The sequence below is a fragment of the Odocoileus virginianus genome, chromosome 29 (assembly GCF_023699985.2).
Source record: "Odocoileus virginianus isolate 20LAN1187 ecotype Illinois chromosome 29, Ovbor_1.2, whole genome shotgun sequence".
Lineage (NCBI taxonomy): Eukaryota > Metazoa > Chordata > Mammalia > Artiodactyla > Cervidae > Odocoileus > Odocoileus virginianus.
In genome coordinates this window covers 31217921-31236939 of record NC_069702.1, presented here as the reverse complement: position 1 = coordinate 31236939, position 19019 = coordinate 31217921, and the positions used below count along the sequence as shown (strand labels likewise).

General features: G+C 36.2%; 1 protein-coding gene across 1 annotated transcript in view; it reads right to left on the bottom strand.

Moving 5' to 3' along the window:
• Window positions 1-14791: 14791 nt before the first annotated feature.
• Window positions 14792-19019, bottom strand: part of LOC110148006 (transmembrane protease serine 11E-like) — a 54329-nt gene continuing 50101 nt past the window's right edge. The window contains exon 10 of the mRNA XM_020909839.2: window positions 14792-15842. Within this exon, the coding sequence (XP_020765498.2) occupies window positions 15681-15842 (162 nt within the window). The 3' untranslated portion in view covers window positions 14792-15680. The remainder of the gene's footprint in view (window positions 15843-19019) is intronic.

The window sequence follows — 19019 nt, the reverse complement described above, 5'->3', positions numbered from 1 at the left end:
TTCCCTAATTACCAGTGAAAATGATCATTATGATCATTATTTCACGTATTTCACTTTTCAGCTATGCTGCAGCCCCAGTCTTTGTGTTCTGACTCCTGTAGCCTGTTATACTGTGGTTTTCTGATTAATTTTTAGCTCCTCTACCTCACCTGGACTGGCCAGTGCCCTCTGGCAAGAAACTATATGTATGTGAATCTCACCCAGTATAGCCCCTTCTCTTCATTAGTTTTCTATGAGACAGCTTTTAAATTTCACCCAGTATAGTCCCTTCTCTTCATTATTTTTCTTTAAGACAGTGTTATTGCTAGTTTTTGGTCACTCTGTACTACCTTCATATGTTTTTTTATATTTTTTCCAAGGTTTATAATTATTAATTCTAGAAAAGCTTGACGATATTCTCCATGGATAAGATATTCTCAATGGAGAAGATATTTCTCCATTGCTGGAAGTGGAACTGGTCAGTGGTGGTGTTTAAAAAACAGAATCACTTAATTTTAGTTTAAAATTTGCCAATATTTCCTTTTAAGGCTAGTATTTTATGTGTATATGCACATAGTTTGTTGAAGAATTCTTTGCCTTTCATAAAGATATACTTGCATGTTTTCTTCTAAAAACCTTAGTGTTACCACCTGCACTTAGATCATTAATTCACATTGCATTCCTTTGTGTGTATATTATGAAGAAGGAGCAAAGATGCATTTTTTTCCCGTACGACTATTAATTGACCCTGCACATCTTATTGAAATCACGCACATGCAATTTTTATCCACTATCCTGCATTGCCACCTCTGTTATAAATCAAATGTTGATATAAATCAAATGGTGGTCTCTTTCTGAAATTTTTATTGTTACTTTATTTTTTGTGTACTCTATCACACTGCCTTAATTATTGAAGTTACATCATGTCTTGTGTCAACTTAAAAAGACACAACATAAGAGTTGTCAGTTTAAGTTGTGTTCAAGGTCTTACTGAGGACTGTAGCTTGGAGACAGCCACTGAGTTAGCTCTGAGGAAACTGCTTGAAAGAGATAGTGGAAAAACCCAGTTTATGTATGATTTTTGGCTAGGAAATATATACAGTCAAGTATACATCTCAGTAAAAGACTACTTCTAGTCACAAAAAACAAATACCTCAAGTCAGTGATGTTAATGCTTTTCAATGTACGGGAAGATTCAAGAGTCCAAGGTTATTCAAATTCTGCTGGAGATGTTTACCCAAGGATCTAAGAGGTCTGTTTGTCCAAAGCACAATGAGCCTCAATCTTTATCATCTGTGATGGATCACGATTTAATACTTCTAGAACAGAACTTTTTCTCTGTTCACACTTGATATCTGGTATGTAAGTCCATATTTTTTTCTTTCCTCAAAATGGCCTTGGCTATTTTAGTCCATTAGAGTTCCTTATACATTTTAACATTGATTGATCAATTTCCAAAAAGAAATCTCTAGACTTTTGTTGGTATAGTATTGAATCTATAGATCAAATGGGGAAGAATTAACTTCTTAATATACTGAAGCTTCCAATCCATGAACTTGGTGATTTCTTCAGTTTATCTTGATTTTTAAAAAATTTCTCTCAATAGTGTTTTATAAGTATCTGAATAGAAGGCTTATACATGTTTCCCTAGGTTCAGTCTCATGTATTTGTTTTTTTCTACTCCAGTGTAAATCATTGTTGATGGTGGTATTGTTCAGTCACTAAGTCATGTCCTACTCTTTGAGACGCCATGGACTGCTGCACGCAGGACTTCCCTGTCTTTCACTGTCTCGCAGAGTTTGTTCAAACTCATGCCCATTGAGTCAGTGATGCCATCCAGCCATTTCATCCTCTGTCATCCCCTTCTCCTTCTGCCCTCAATCTTTCCCAGCATCAGCTTCTTTTCCAATGAGTCAGTTCTTCACATCATGTGGCCAAAGGATTGGAGCTTCAGTCTCAGCATCAATCCTTCCAATGAGTATTCAGGACTGATTTCCTTTAGGATTGACTAGTTTGATTTCCTTGCTGTTCAAGGGACTCTCAAGAGTCTTCTCCAGCACAACAGTTCAAAAACATCAATTCTTTGGCACTCAGCCTTCTTTATGGTCCAACTCTCATATCCATACATGACCACTGGAAAATGATACTATTTGTAAATGGTCAGTCAGTTAGTTCAGTTCAGTCGCTCAGTCGTGTCCGACTCTTTGTGACCCCATGAATCGCAGCACGCCAGGCCTTCCTGTCCATCACCAACTCCCAGAGTTTACTCAAACCCATGTCCATCGAGTCGGTGATGCCATCCAGCCATCTCATCCTCTGTCATCCCCTTCTCCTCCTGCCCTCAGTCTTTCCCAGCATCAGGGTCTTTTCCAATGAGTCAACTCTTCGCATGAGGTGGTCAAAGTGCTGGAGTTTCAGCTTCAGCATCAGTCCTTCCAATGAACACCCAGGACTTATCTTCTCTAGGATGGACTGGTTGGATCTCTTTGCAGTCCAAGGGACTCTCAAGAGTCTTCTCCACAAGTTCAAAAGCATTAATTTTTCAGTGCTCAGCTTTCTTCACAGTCCAACTCTCACATCCATACATGACCACTTGAAAAACCATAACCTTGACCAGATGGACCTTTCTTGGAAAAGTAACGTCTCTGCTTTTTAATATGCTATCTAGTTTGGTCATAACTTTCCTTCCAAGGAGTAATTGTCTTTTAATTTCAAGGCTGCAGTCACCATCTGCAGTGATTTTGGAGCCCAAAAAAATAAAGTCTGACACTGTTTCCACTGTTTCCCCATCTATTTCCCATGAAGTGATAGGACCATGATCTTAGTTGTAAATCATAATATTCTTTAAATTTTATGTTATATTTATTGTTGGCATATATAAGTACAATTGATTAGTATATTGACCTCATATTGAGAAACTTCATTTATCAATTTTATTTTTCTATTTGTACAGTATTTTGGATTTTTAGCATACACCTATATCAGCAAATAAGTGCAATATTATTACTTCCCTTTCATTGCTTATATTTTAATTTTCTTTTAGCTGATTGGTTGATTGATTGTTTTTGCCATACATCACAGAATTCTAGTTACTGTTGAATAGAATGGGTGATAGCTGGCATCCTTCTCTTATTCCTACTTTAGAGAATGTTTTTTGGTATTTCACCATTGAATAGGATATTTACTATCATTTAATCAGATTTAAAAAGTTTCTTTTTGTTTTTAGTTTGCTAATTTTTATAATAAATTAATTTTGAATTTTTTTCCATTTCCATTTCCATTTCCAAATGCTTTTTTCCATTTATTGAGATAATCATTTTTCTATTTTCATTTGATCAATATTGTGAATTAAATTGAATGATATTTAAATGTCAAATCACACTTGTATTTCTATTAGAATGACCCCCACTGTATTGCAAATAAAATGTGATACATTTTATATTTTACTAGATTTGATATCTTATTTTCTTTAGGAGTTTTGTATTCATGCTCCTGAGAGAGAATGACATAATTCTATTGTCTTTTAATGTCACTGGTAAACTTTGTAATCAAGGTAATGTTGCTCTTATAAAACAAGTTGGAAAGCAATTATTTTATTGAAAATAAAATTTTAAATTTATATCAGGTGGAAAAATTCCTAGAAAAAAAATTCAAGTCTCCAAAACTGACATAATCACCACTGTAAGAATTGCTTCAGCAAAACCACATTTTAGATTTTGCACAAACTTAAACTTTCTCTTTACATGCTCACTGAGATATAGAAAATTATTTGTTGAAACAGCTATTAGAAATATAATCCATAACTCATAGGTATGTTATATGACATTTACTGTCAGATACCTTCTTAAAATAAGACAAAGATTTGAAGCTAATGTATATTATGTATTTATGTTAGATATCAATCATCTCATGTGCAGGCACAAGTCAGTCACTTCAGTCGTATTGACTCTCTACAACTCTATGGACCATAGCCCGACAGGCTCATCTGTTCATGTGATTCTCCAGGCAAGAATGCTTGAGTGGGTTGCCATTTCCTCCTCCAGGTGATCTTCCCAAGCCAGGGATCAAACCCATGTCTCCTGGGTCTCCTGCATTACAGGAGGATTCTTTACCCACTGAGCCACCTGGGAAGCCCCAATCATCTCATATGCATCTCTTTTTTCTTTTGATTTGCTTCTAATATCAAAAATAGCAACTTCAGATGTGTTCCTTCAACTTTCCTTGGATAAACAACGTTGTTTATGAAACAGTATGAACCTTTCTTCCATCTTAAACAAAGCCTAAAATTTCAGTACTTACGGTATTTTTCTCCCTTTGGTCCCACAACTACAAAGGGCCTCTCCACTGTAAAGGAAAAATATGTCATACTATATTAATGGCTTTGTTGAATCACCATTCTTTAAATGAGTACATTATAGAATGTGCATGTGCTCCAAAACATTCCCATAGACTGCATGTTCCAGTTTCAATTCAATTCAGAGGTCTCAGTGTTTTAACAAACTCACATAAAAATTAATCAAGTGCTCCATAGCAGCTGGAATTATCCATCTTATGAGAGCACTTTCTCTCCCTGGGTTTATATTTTCCCCAAGTTGTATCATGACATTTGTATCCAAACACATTTCTTTTCAAAATTTTCAAAATCCTTCAAACCCACCTTAAGATTTTCTATTCTACTGAATCTTCTGAAGTTACTCTGGCCCACATTAATTTTATTATTTTCTGTCATAATATTGCACATACCTCAAAACAATTAATTATTATTTATTGTTCTATTTGTGCCATATTTATTTCCCCAAGAAGATGATAAGATTTTAAAGTGCAGGGTTTACACATTATACTAATTTTTCATACACTCCAGTTTCTCAATAGGCACTTACAGTCTCATTGTCAGGAACAGGAAGCAAGCACCTCTTCCCCTTTCTTTTTATTGCTTGTTTATTCTTACATAGTGCTGTGCTGTGCCTAGCTGCTCAGTCATCTCTACCTATTTGTGAACCAATGGACTGCATTCTTCTCTGTTCATGGGGATTCTCCAAGCAAGAATACTGGAGTGGGTTGCTATGCCTTCCTCCAGGGGATCGTCCCAACCTAGAAATCAAACCAGGGTCTCCTGCATTGCAGGCAGATTCTTTATCAGCTGAGCCACCAGGGAATTCCTACATAGTATTTGGCTCTTATTTGTACTATTTTTTTATTTTGCATTTGTGATATTTTGGTTTAGCTTGTCTGGAGAGCTACTAGCAGCCTTTTACAGGGCACTGTTTCTTAATAAGCATACTTCTCACAGGACCTAGTTCTCAAAATAGCAAAGCTAGAAGCTCAGTTTTACCAATAGCTCATCATGATCAAGCTCTAGGGAATTATTTGATATTTATCAAACCCATGACATTGTTTTCGACCAAGGTGTCATGCAGGGAACTTAGAATGGGAGCTACAATATTCTCTATCTCTAGAATGCATGGGTCCATAACTAGGATATTACGTTCATATTCTCAAGGAATCTGGATAACCTAGTTTATAGGACTGTTCCTCAAATGATGTGTGTGTACCAAATCCAAATATTCTGATACTAGAGTGCCTGCCCACTTCCTATAAATTCTCTAGATTAAAACACCATTTTTTTGTGCACTGGTAATTTTTGTTGCTAAAAATATAACTTCATTATATAATCTATTCCTACTAAAGAAAGGCTGAAGGAAGATTGACATTCTTTGCTAACCCTTGTAACATGGTGAACTGAAGTCTAATACTCAATAAAAATGATGGATTATAAGAGACCAAATTGCTGTTTGATGAGTTTCGGTCTTTTGTAAGATGAATTACATTCCTAAGTACTAAGAGTACTTACAAATGAAACTGTGTGTAGTGTTATAGCTGATGTTTACGAGACTTTGATGAATCATAAAATGAGAGGAGTCCAAGAGTGGAGATAACATAGTTTATTTTTTAACTGAGAAAATTTATTAGTGAAAATCATTTGCCACTAAATCTGAAAAAAAATTGGGTTAAAAGAAGTGGAGAAGTTACTAAAAGTATGGCTTGGGCAAATCTAAAATTGGAAGCAGTCATTACTTGAAGCTTATGTTGATTCACTTAAAATGAATATTGCCAGATTAACTTTATACCACTTTTAGATTAGGAGATTAGGGCAATGTGGTAGACAGAGTTACTTAGAATTCTTACTGTCTTCATCATCACCTTAAGAATTATTATCATTATTAATATAGCAAAAATAATATCTATAATTCATTGAAGATACAGTAGTAGTCTTACTTTTTTATTTTCCAGTGTCTCTATATCCGGGAGAAGGCAATGGCATCCCACTCCAGTACTCTTGCTGGGAAATCCCATGGATGGAGGAAGCCTGGTAGGCTGCTGTCCATGGGGTTGTGAAGAGTTGGACATGACTGAGCAACTTCACTTTCACTTTTCACTTTCACGCATTGCAGAAGGAAATGGCAACCCACTCCAGTGTTCTTGCCTGGAGAATCCCAGGGACAGGGGAGCCTGGTGAGCTCCTGTCTATGGGGTCGCACAGAGTCGGACACGACTGAAGTGACTTAGGAGCAGCAGCAGTCTCTATATACCTCTTTCATATTAATTTTTTCAACAATTCTATGAGATAAATGGGCTACCTTCGTGGCTCAGTGGTAAAGAATCCACCTGTCAATGCAGGAGACATAGGTTTGATCCCTGGGTTGAGAAGATCCTCTGGAGGAAATGGCAACTCATTCCAGTATTCTTGCCTAGGAAATCCCAAGGACAGAGGAACCTGGGGGGCAAACCATGGTGTCGCAAGAGTTGGACACAATTTAGTGATAAAACATGAGATAAATATTGTCACTCCCACTTTACAAATAAGGAAATTGAACTTCAAAGAGTTTGCAACTTATCAAAAGGCACCTAGATAATGAGTAGTAAAAAACAAGATTAATTTTTTAAAAAATGCATGGGACTGGTATTTCCCAAGATCATGGACTAAGGAAATGAAACCAACATTCTTGAAAATTATAGTAGGAAAAATGGGTAAAATAGTTAAGAACTCTGTTGACAACATCATAAAGCTAACAAAATAAAAATTCCAGGGCCAAGATCTTGGTGAAGATAAACTCAAAGAAGTTAATTAGCTTGCCATTTGGAGCTGCTATTTCTGAAAAAGAATGCTAAAGCTGAGAAGGGCATCTAATAGTATCAGGGCAACAGAGTCAAAAATTGGAATCCAGGGTCCGCACTGAGTAAGGGTGGTTGTTAAAACCACCAAGCTTTGTGTTGGGCTCCTGAAAGGCAATTTGTTAAGTGTCACTATATGCCCAATATCTGGATTGGATATCTCTATGAAAGAAAACCAATGATACTTGATCCCTACATGGCATTCTACTATGGAGGATCATAAATCTTAATGCAAAATAATAGAACTTTTAGAAAATAATTTAGGAAATAATCTTCATGATTGTGAAGATAGCAAAATCTTCACACAATAAAAATGTATTACTACAGAAACCATACTTTGTGGTATTCTCATGTAATAAAATATTCTACAGCACTTTAAGTAAAAGAACTTCAGATACATGCATCGACATAAATGATTTTCACAAATGAGAGTCATAATATATACTATACAGTTTCACTTCTGTAATATTCAAACACTGTTAGATGTAGGGTGTTGAGTTATAAGTCCAGGATACTGTTCTCTGGGATGCTGGCAGTGTACTATTTCTTGTCTAGATGGTAATTACATGGCTGTTTACCTTGTGACAATTTATTGATCTGTATATTTGTCTTCTGTATTCTTTTCTGTATTATACTTCACCACAAAACTTCTGAAAAATTAATATATAAGCTATTAGAGAGGGAATTATTTCTGTATGAAAGCAAAATAAAGAGCCTGCCAACAACATGTACTGAAAAGTTCCTGCAAGGTGCTGTGAAAGTAGATATAAAAGATACAGAAAAGAATGCATCTACGATCTATAGAGATTACACATGATAAGAGAAATTCAATATATGTGAACCAATACCAGAATATTGTTATAATAACTACATGACTTTTTCCAAGAAAGCTGATGTGTTCAAGAGATACACGTTTCAGTGCACTCCATTTTCATAAAAAGAAAGTGAGTACTAATTATTTATGTAGTTAAATGTGTAATCCCCTGGAGTAGCAAATGGCAACCCACCCCAGTAGTCTTGCCTGGAAAATTCCATGGACAGATGAGCGAGCCTGGTGGGATATAGTCCATGGGGTTGCAAAGAGCTGCACACAACTGAACATGCATGCATAAACATGTAAAATTTTAAATATATAACTGATTGTCAAACTTCTACTCTCAAATCTTTATAGCCATAAATGTAAATATATTTATTTGATAAATGAGATTTTCAAATTTAGCATTAGCAAATAATTCCTAAATTCTGGGGCAAGAACTGCTAGACTCATAGATACTACATATTTTATTATGATTTGCAAAACATTTTCAGCTTCCTGAAGATACTAATATTTTTACCACTTCACATGAGGTTTTTGGGAAGGGAGTGCAATCACAAATAGAATAGAATTCTCTTCGTTTATCATGTTTGTTAAATACAAATATCTTAATTGTCCTCGCGGAATTCCTCCACCTGGGCCAGCAGATTTTCTCTCCTGACTGAAATTCAGATTTACAGATTAGTAACCATCTGGAGTTCTACCTACATATGTTTCTGTGGGAAGAAAAGTCCATTCTAAAAGTATTTCTATTTTATATTGTACTAGGGTTGATTTGCAATGTTGTGTTAGTTTCAGGTGTAGAGAAAAGTGATTCAGCTATACATACACATATATCTATTCCTTTCCCATTTAGATTATTACAGAATACAGAGTTCCCTGTGCTGTATAGTAGGTCCTTGTTGGTTATCTATTTTTGGTATAGTAGAGCATATATGCCAATTCCAAACTCCCAGTTTATCCCTCCGCCCCACCTTTCTCCTTTGGTAACCATAAGTTTATTTTCTTAGTCTGTGAGTCTGCTTCTGTGTTGAAAATAAGTTCATTTGTATTTTTTTTTTTAGATTCTCCATGTAAGCAATATCATATGACATTTGTCTTTTTCTGTCTGACTTACTTCACTTAGTATAATAATTTCCAGGTCCATTCATGTTGCTGCAAATGGCATTATTTGATTCTTTTGAATGGCTGGGTGTTATTCCATTGTATATATGTACATCTTCTTTACCATCATTTGTCAGTGGACATTTAGGTTGCTCCCATGTCTTGACTATTGTAAACAGTGCTGCAATGAATAGTGTGATGCATACATCCTTTCAAACCATAGTTTTTGTCTGACTATATGCCCAGGAGTGCGATTGCTGGATCACATTGTGGTTCTATTTTTAGTTTTTTAAGGAAGCTTCATACTATTCTCCATAGTGGCTGTACCAATTTACCTTCCACCAACAGTACTTTCTGTTGTTGCTGTTGTTGTTTTCATTTATTTTCACTAGTTGGAGGCTAACTACTCCACAATATTGTAGCGTTTTTTTTGTCATACATTGACATGAATCAGCCATGGATTTACATGTATTCCCCTTCCCGATCCCCCCTCCCACCTCCCTCTCCACCCGATCCCTCTGGGTCTTCCCAGTGTACCAGGCCCGAGCACTTGTCTCATGCATCCAGCCTGGGCTGGTGATCTGTTTCACCCTAGATAATATACATGTTTCGATGCTGTTCTCTTGAAACATCCCACCCTCGCCTTCTCCCACAGATTCCAAAAGTCTGTTCTGTACATCTGTGTCTCTTTTTCTGTTTTGCATATAGGGTTATCATTACCATCTTTCTAAATTCCATATATATGCGTTAGTATGCTGTATTGGTCTTTATCTTTCTGGCTTACTTCACTCTGTATAATGGGCTCCAGTTTCATCCATCTCATTAGAACTGATTCAAATGAATTCTTTTTGATGGCTGAGTAATATTCCATGGTGTATATGTACCACAGCTTCCTCATCCATTCGTCTGCTGATGGGCATCTAGGTTGCTTCCATGTCCTGGCTATTATAAACAGTGCTGCAATGAACATTGGGGTGCACGTGTCTCTTTCAGATTTGGTTTCCTCAGTCTGTATGCCCAGAAGTGGGATTGCTGGGTCATATGGCAGTTCTATTTCTAGTTTTTTAAGGAATCTCCACACTGTTCTCCATAGTGGCTGTACTAGTTTGCATTCCCACCAACAGTGTAAGAGAGTTCCCTTTTCTCCACACCCTCTCCAACATTTATTGCTTGTAGACTTTTGGATAGCAGCCATCCTGACTGGCATGTAATGGTACCTCATTGTGGTTTTGATTTGCATTTCTCTGATAATGAGTGATGTTGAGCATCTTTTCATGTGTTTGTTAGCCATCTGTATGTCTTCTTTGGAGAAATGTCTGTTGAGTTCTTTGGCCCATTTTTTGATTGGGTCATTTATTTTTCTGGAATTGAGTTGCAGGAGTTGCTTATATATTTTTGAGATTAACCCTTTGTCTGTTGCTTCGTTTGCTATTATTTTCTCCCAACCTGAGGGCTGTCTTTTCACCTTGCTTATAGTTTCCTTTGTTGTGCAAAAGCTTTCTTTCAATAGTTTAGGAGTTTCCCTTTTCTCCACACACTCTCCAGCATTTATTGTTTGTTGGCATTTTGATGATAGCCATTCTGACTGGTGTGAGGTGCCTCATTGTAGTTTTAATTTGCATTTCTCTAGTAATCAGCTATGTTGAGCATCTTTTCACATGCCTCTTGGCTCTCTGTATGTCTTCTTTGGAGAAATGTCTATTTTGGTCCAAAAAGTCCATTTGTAATGGGACATTGCATGCAATTTATTTAATAATGTCCTCACATTTATTTTCAAATATAGAATTACTTTTTTAGTGTTAATTGTATTGATAATGATGTACATTAAACCTAGTACTTATTTATTTTACAACTGGCACCTTGATCTGGGAAATCTTGGATTTCCCAGCCTCCAGAACCACAAGAAACAAATTTCTGTTATTTTTAAGTCAGCCAATCCATGATATGACTGCGTCTTTTTGCAGAAAGAAATCTGAACATCACCAATATTTGTCAATTTATACCACCAGAAGTGCTAGGACTAATAAGAGAAATATTCTAGACTTAATAAACATCATTGCTGCACTTGCTTTCTGCTAAAATCTATTTCTTTGAAAATATTTTGTGAATTTATTGAATGTCACAAAATTTGATTATTAAATTTCCTATGTTTACATAAAAGGATATTAATATAACAACCCTATTAAGATATAATCTTATTGTATTTGAACATATAATTGGCCCAGCAAAGTTTCTAAGTGGCCAGTGAGTGCCTAGGATGGTACAGCAGAAACAGTGGTAAATATAAAGTTTGTACACAAAGGAAGTTAGGGTTGACAATTGATGTGCACTTGCATAACACTTTGAGAAAAAAATGGAAAGATACAAACAATGAACAATTATGTTCACACAAAGACCTACACATCCACATACAAATATTGTAGTAGCTTTATTCATAGTAGCCAAAAACTATAAACAATTCAAATGCCCTTCAGTGTATGAATGGTTAAACAAATTGCAGTGCACCCATGCTGTGAAACACACACAGCGATAAAGTAAGAATGAACTGTCATGTGTGGGCACAACACACGCACTTTGGATTGATCTTAAAGGAATTGTGCTGAGTCAAGAGGCCAACCTCCCAAATAGACATATTATATGATCCAAGTTATTAATATATACCATTCTTAGACAAAATTATATATATGGAGAACAGATTAATGTTTGTCAGGGATTAGAGACCGGGAATGGGGATGGGGATGATGCCAGATGGCTGTGCGTAGCATGAAGGATCCTTTGAGCAAACTTTCTGCTTTGTGACTTGGTGATGGCACACAAATCCACACATGAGATAAAATTACATGAAACTAAATAAACACACACAAATAATTGCATGTTTTAAAAACATAAACTCTCATAAGGTTGATCGATTGTCTCATGGTCAACTTCCTGGTTATGATATTGTACCACAGCTAATCAAGATGCTACCATTTCTATGAACTGGATAAAGAATACATAGGATCTCTCTGTATTATATTTCTGGTCTTCCCAGGTGGTGCTAGTGATAAAAGACCCAACTGCCAGTGTAGGAGATATAAAAGATATGTGTTCCATCCCTGGGTCAGGAAGATTCCCCTGGAGAAGGGCATGGCAACCCACTCCAGTATTCTTGCCTGGAGAATCCCACGGACAGAGGAGCCTGGCAGGATACCATCCATGGGATTGCACAGAGTCAGACACGACTGAAGCAACTTAGCATGCATGTATTTTACAGCTCTGTGTGAGTCTATGATTATCTGATTATAAAAAATTATTTTAAGTTGTCAGAAATTTCAGGAAAAAGAATGTCTCCACTTGAGAGAGTCGAGAAAGGCCTCATGGAGGAAACATCATTTGAACTAGACTGTAGATCTTCATATGGTTCAGTAGCTCTATAGTTAAAAAGGTTTATCATTTTTAAAAGTTAAAATGAAAAATTAGAATAACAAACAAGTTGGTAATATGTTTTGGAATGATCTCAATAAAAGTTCTTTTGTAGAATTAGAATTAAACAAGAAACCAGCCTATTCTGTTGATCTAATCATCTTTTTATTTTAAAAATACTTATTCAATCTATTAATAATCAAGTAGGAATCATATAACACTGTAGTTTACAGCAACAGTTATAATAGCACAATTTCTTTAGCACCTGCTATGTAGGAAATGGCAACCCACTCCAGTACTCTTGCCTGGAAAATCCCATGGACAGCAGAGACTGGTAGGCTGTAATCCATGGGGTTGCAAAGAGTCAGACACAACTGAGCAACTTCACATTCATTCATTCATTCATTCATGTTCTAAGAATTTTGTTAAGCACTTTAAAATATCTCATTTTAATCTATACAGCATTCATTTGAGGTGAATATTATTATCCCTGTTTTATAAGTGAGTATATTGAGGCTTAGTGTGTTTAAATAACTGGCTTATATCACACAGTGTAAAATCTGAGATTACTTCTTAAAATCGATGTGTAAATAGTAACAAAGCTACACTTTCTGCATAATACAAAAACAAAAGGTCAGTTCAACAACATTTCTTGAAAGACTACTATATGCAGAGCACTTTACTAGGTACTGTGGGAAGAGAGAAAATATAGCTGAGAAATGCCTGCCCTCTTGCACAGTTAATAAATATTATTTCAGTCATGACTTCTTAACTTTCTCCAATGAAATGGCTAAAAAAGACAAGTTCAGGAATGCTGAAACCCTTTGTTGTGTTAGTCACTCGTTCGTGTCCGACTCTTTGCCACCCCACGGACTGTATTCCAGGCTCCTCTGTCCATGGGATTCTCCAGGCAGGAATACTAGAGTGGGTTGCCATTTCCTTCTCCAGCAGATCTTCCCGACCCAGGGATTGAATGCTGGTCTCCTGCATTGCAGGCGGTTCCTGTACCAGTTGAGCTACCAGGAAAGATCTGAAATCCTTTAGAAGTTAACTTTTAAAGAAAATTGTCATTTAAAAATATGATACTATTTTATCTATTTCTCTGTGCCCATTAAGTTTGAACTAGCACTTATATATTCACTATGGCCAAACCTCTAAGATCTTTTGAGAAACATTTCTCTGAGAAATATGATGTCACTGTGAAATTAAATTTCTAAAATTTCTTCTTAATTTAAATCTCTTCAAGTTTGCCAAAGAAATTCCTATCACATTGTAGATTTTACTTTAATTTGGAAACTACCTCCAGAAATGTGGAACATACTAACATGCTGTCAATTTATATGGATTAATTTTTAAACACCTTCTTAAAGATGAATTGTATTCTTTTGGTTTTACAAGACCCTGATACAGAATGCCTACTACAGCTTTCATCATTACTTGAACACCCTAAGAGCTTGCTTCCCTTTATTTACCTACAGCCTATGGGTGCCACCTAGAGGCCTAACTGTGATGTATACTCAAACAAGAGGAACACTGAGAGAAATGGTAGGAAATGTACTTAAGTCTTTCTTTAAAATTCGTTTTCCTCAGTTTTTTCAAAAGAATTCAATAAATTAAATATATTTCTACAAAATATTTAACACTGTCAATTTATGTCAGATTTCATATCATATTTTAGCCAAGTGTCTAAATTGTATCAGTTCATATGCCAATGTTATTTAGGTGGATTTTTTTTTTTCTACTAATGTTTCTTTCAAAGTGGTTATGGTACAATACAGAACTCATATGAGTAGTTATACACAATGAGGAAAGGGTAATGCAAAGATTCAGTGAAATCTCACCACTAACATGAAACCAATCCTAACTTCATAGTGCCTACATCACTTGAATGCTGTATGTCTAGCAACTCAATAGTAATTTATCAAAGCTGAAATCAGGAAGGTGGTTGACATTAGGTTTTTTCCATCAATTTTCTATCCAGGCGGTGAGCAATTCAGTGTCATGCTAGATGTAACAGGGAGGCATCTTCCAGGACAAATTCCCCACAATATCCTCTCATCTGAGCCCAGAGGAGAGTCTGAGACACATGGTGTAAGAACAGACTGGAAATGAGGGCAAGGAGGTGGAGTGGTGAGGCCGGAATCCACAGTCACCTCAAAATAGAGGTCTGACCTGTAGCTGCATTTATAACTATACACACTCATACCTGGACCTTATTTCCCTTCACAGCTATGCAATGCGGAAAAACTTTAAATACAAACACACAAGCTCTTGGTGATAATACCATTTCATTCAATAGTTCATACAGATTCTATTTTTATTTCCTTCCACCCAACCATACAAAAACCTTACCACATAATGTATGCTGCTTGTTCTTAGGTAAATTTCCACGCTAGCCTCAGATTTGAAAGGAATTCGCAGTAAACTGATGAGTAACATTTTCTCCATCTTCCCCTTCTTTGTGGATTATCATAATGTCAAGCAAATTGATGATATTTATTTTTTATTATGATATGTTGACATTCTCAGTAGTCCCATGTTAAATAAATACTATTTGCTTTAACTTAAAATGAATACATTATATAGAGTTTTTATACTTATTATAGGCCACAAAAAAATAGAATCTTCCCCACATTTATCTCTGTCAGTTTGCTGGAAATGCAAATAAATTATATCTTGGTTTCTCTTTATTTCCTTAACTTAGTTCCCATTCTTTCACCATCACTAAGTATTTGGTTTTCTGCTGTCTCTTTACCTGACCTTTCATAATGATTATGATCATTTTCTTCACTGCATTAATAAAAAACACCTAATACTTTTCTGTATGTAAAAATGTAGTTTTTTTCTTTTCATATTTCGTTTTACTCTTTGTTCTGCACCTTGAAAGTGGAAATTTACCGAGTTGAGAAAAGCCAGGAAAATGAAGGAAGGGATCACTTCAAACTGTGTACACGCATGAGAGAGATTTATGTCAACAAGTCAAAATTTGATGACAGAAAACTTCTAGAAAAACAAGTGACTGCAAGTTGAGACAGAATCTATCTGGTAGAAGCAAGATGGTGTGTGGAGCAGAGCTAGGAAGGAAATAGCAGGTGGTTTAGTCCGATTGGTCAGATCTAGGTGACCTGCATGATGACTTCTGCAATTCTGTACCTCTAAGAATGACCTGTACACAAAAGTGTGCTCCATTCTGCTAGGCTGTTCTCTCTTAGACACCAGTTTTGGAAGTGATCCAGTCCCGGAAGGCAGTCACTTTAGTATAAACACCAGGCTTATTGGGTTGCCCACATTCATCTCCCCAGCTCACGATTCCAGCAAGGTACCAGATATCTCTAGCATCTGGACTAACCAGAGGTCCTCCAGAGTCACCCTAAAGGAGAAGGGAGAGATTAGTATTTAATAATGCAGCTTATTACAGAGAAATGTGCTATTTTCTAACGTGAGTTTAATGAAAGGAGCAGTTTTTAAAAATCTTCAGTGTGTTCAAATGAGAAGTGATGCCCTTTATCTATACCAGTAATTAACATAAAGGAGGAGCTCCCCAGCTTGGAGAGCTGCTTAGACTCAGGGTTCAGTACTCTGGGATGAAAGACTCCATCTCTTGGCAGAACAGCCCCAATCTGATACATCTGACAAATAACCGCCCACACTCTATCAGTATGACACATCTAAAAGAAGGGTGAGGAGTTTACTACTGATAAAAGCTTGGCCATCAGAGTCAGACACCCGGGTTTAAAGTTCAATTCTGGCCCCTCCAAGCTGGCTAAGACCTTTAATTTACTTATTGCTAATGCTCCTAATAATACCTACCTGCAATGATAATTTTGAAGATTATGTAAGACAGTGTACATAACGTGCTTAGCATAGAACCTGGCACAAAACAGAACTTAGTGAATATCTATATATAACCACAAAGTCCGATTATTTATGCCTTGTGAAAACCAGTAGGCTATTTCTTTTATATGGGTCATAAAAACAAGGTGCTGACTGATCTTCCCCCAAAATCCTGGGATCTCTAGTTACTGACCACTCATTACATGTTCAACACTATATGAAGTGCTTAAATAATTAATATATTATTTCGTTAACTCGTGTAATTCTGGCAACAAAGCACGGAGTTAGGTTTCATTATCTCTATTTTAGCAATGAAGAAGCTGAAACTAACAGAGTTTAGCAATTTTCCTGATATCACATGCTATTCAATATCCAGAGTGATTTCACTAAGTCCATGCTTTTTTTCCCTTACATTATACTAATTTCTGTCATCTACATAAAAGTATTAACTAATACTAATAATAACTCAATTAGATATAATGTGTTTGTAATTTTTAAATCAATTAACCAATAAGTATATTTCCTTATACTCTCATATGTGGTAGGAGATGTAAAAAGAGTCTAAACACATGAGCGCTCCCCTCAAGGAGTGTACAATCTACTGATAGAAGCAATGTGTACTGTATGAAGCTATCGGATAACAAATCATTTAGATAATTGGCACCCAGGCCTATGTGAAGACATAGCAGATTAGGAAAAAGAAATGGAATACGCCATAAACTACAAAGCTTAAATCTATTTAAGAGACAGGAGTGAATGAGTCTGATAATAAAGTAATTAAGGGAAAAAGCCAGCAGTGAGTCTAACAGCAATACAAGCTGAAAAGTAAGGTGATGTCCAGCAAGTATCAAATGGAGAAAGAGACAGTTGGTTCTGTTAACACTAGTTAGCTCACGTGTGATTGGTGAATAGGGAGTTACATCAGTGCAAAGTGGAAGTTGTGATGGCTTACACATGTTTTGACTTAGGCAAGGGAACCAGAATAATGAGAGTAGAACTACAATTTCCAGGAAAAAAAAGGTCTCAGCTCAGCTACTGCTCAGGCAGAAGCCTTGGAGGCTCTAGTTTAAGAAAATGTTGAGTGTCTATGCCCAGGAACCCTTCTCCCTACCCAGAGAGGCACACCCCATCCTTGCTTAATTCTCGGGTCCTGCCAGGCTGTACTTCCTCCTCTGCCCAGAGCTACACTCCCATGTGCATTGTCTCATCCTCAACAAGCCAGTATTTCTACTCTATCGTTTTTGCACATTTTTAACTTTTCCCTCAGTCAGCCACCAACCACCCTGGGCAATCTGCCTACCTACACTGTTATTTTTCAAGGTATAATTATTTTTGCTGTTGATGATGTTGTTAATTCTCTGGTTACAAAGTTGCATAACTTTTGAGGGGCCCACTGGTCTGTATCTACTGTTATTTTCCCCTTAAATGCAGTTATTTTTAGTGAGTGGTTTAATGAGAAACAGAACAGGAAGTTTATTCAAGAATATGGGTATGTATAGCTGATTCACTTTGATGTATAGCAGAAACTAGAACAACATTGTAAATCAACTACTCCACTAAATTTTTTTACAAAAGAATGTACATATCATAACAGAAACTTAAAGCCAGAAGCTAAACAAGAAACTAGTTTTAGTGATTAAGATATGAAACAATGAAGCAATAGATTAAGTTCTTAACAGAAAGAATGAAGACAAGGAGATAAATATGGTAGAAATAGTAAGGCGAAAATATTCTATGATTTAATTGATTACATGTGAAAGAGATTTAAAACTAAAAGATTTCAAGAATAATGAAAGCCAACCACATAAATGAGAAACTGGAAATAAAAAAAGCATTTCATGGACAGGGAAGCCTGGCATGCTGCAGTCCATGGGGTCGCAAAGAGTCAGACATGGCTGAGCAACTGAGCTGACTGCCTGTTGAGTCTAAGATGGAACATATATAAAAGTTAGTCTTATACTGACAATTTAAATCATGTAAATGGAAATGGTTTGGGAGTATGTGGGAATGTGAGACTGAATTTGGGCAAGAGATTAATTTTGGAGATGTAGATTTGGAAGACATTAAAGTGACAGTTAACTTAAAGAAAAGGTAATTTCTTTGAAGGTATATGTAGAGAAAAAATAGATGAGTCTTAAGGAACAACCAGGCCTAGAGACAGGCAGAGAGGGAAATAAAGAGAAACCAAAATAAGGAACCAGAAATGAGTTGTTGGAAAAGAGGGGGGAGGAAATCAGCATATTTCAGGATTATAGAACCCAAAACAAGATCATATTTTAAGAGGAGGTAGCCACATGCCACTGAGGGGAGGGAGGAAGAGACCCAAGTAAAGGTTTCTGCATATAAAGTTATTCATGATTTTTGAGAGGGGGAAGTACCATATTCCTCCTGAAACAGAAAAGCAGCCAAACTTGGTTTCTCCTCTTTAGTTCCCCAAATTTATGAGACATTCACATCTAATACTATCATCGAAAAGGCATTGTATTAATAGAAGAGGTAACATATTTTCAAATGAAATTATAAACAACTGTGATTTACTTCAAAATAGATTTGGAGTTGAGAATGGGAAGAAGAAGGTTGGGGTTAAAATATGTAGGAATGAAATAAGATTGGTCATGAGTTGATAATGTATAAACTGGATGATGTGTACACACTGTGAGTCAATCACAGAAAAAAGTGTGGTCCCATCCCAACGCCATCAGCAAGGGCCAAG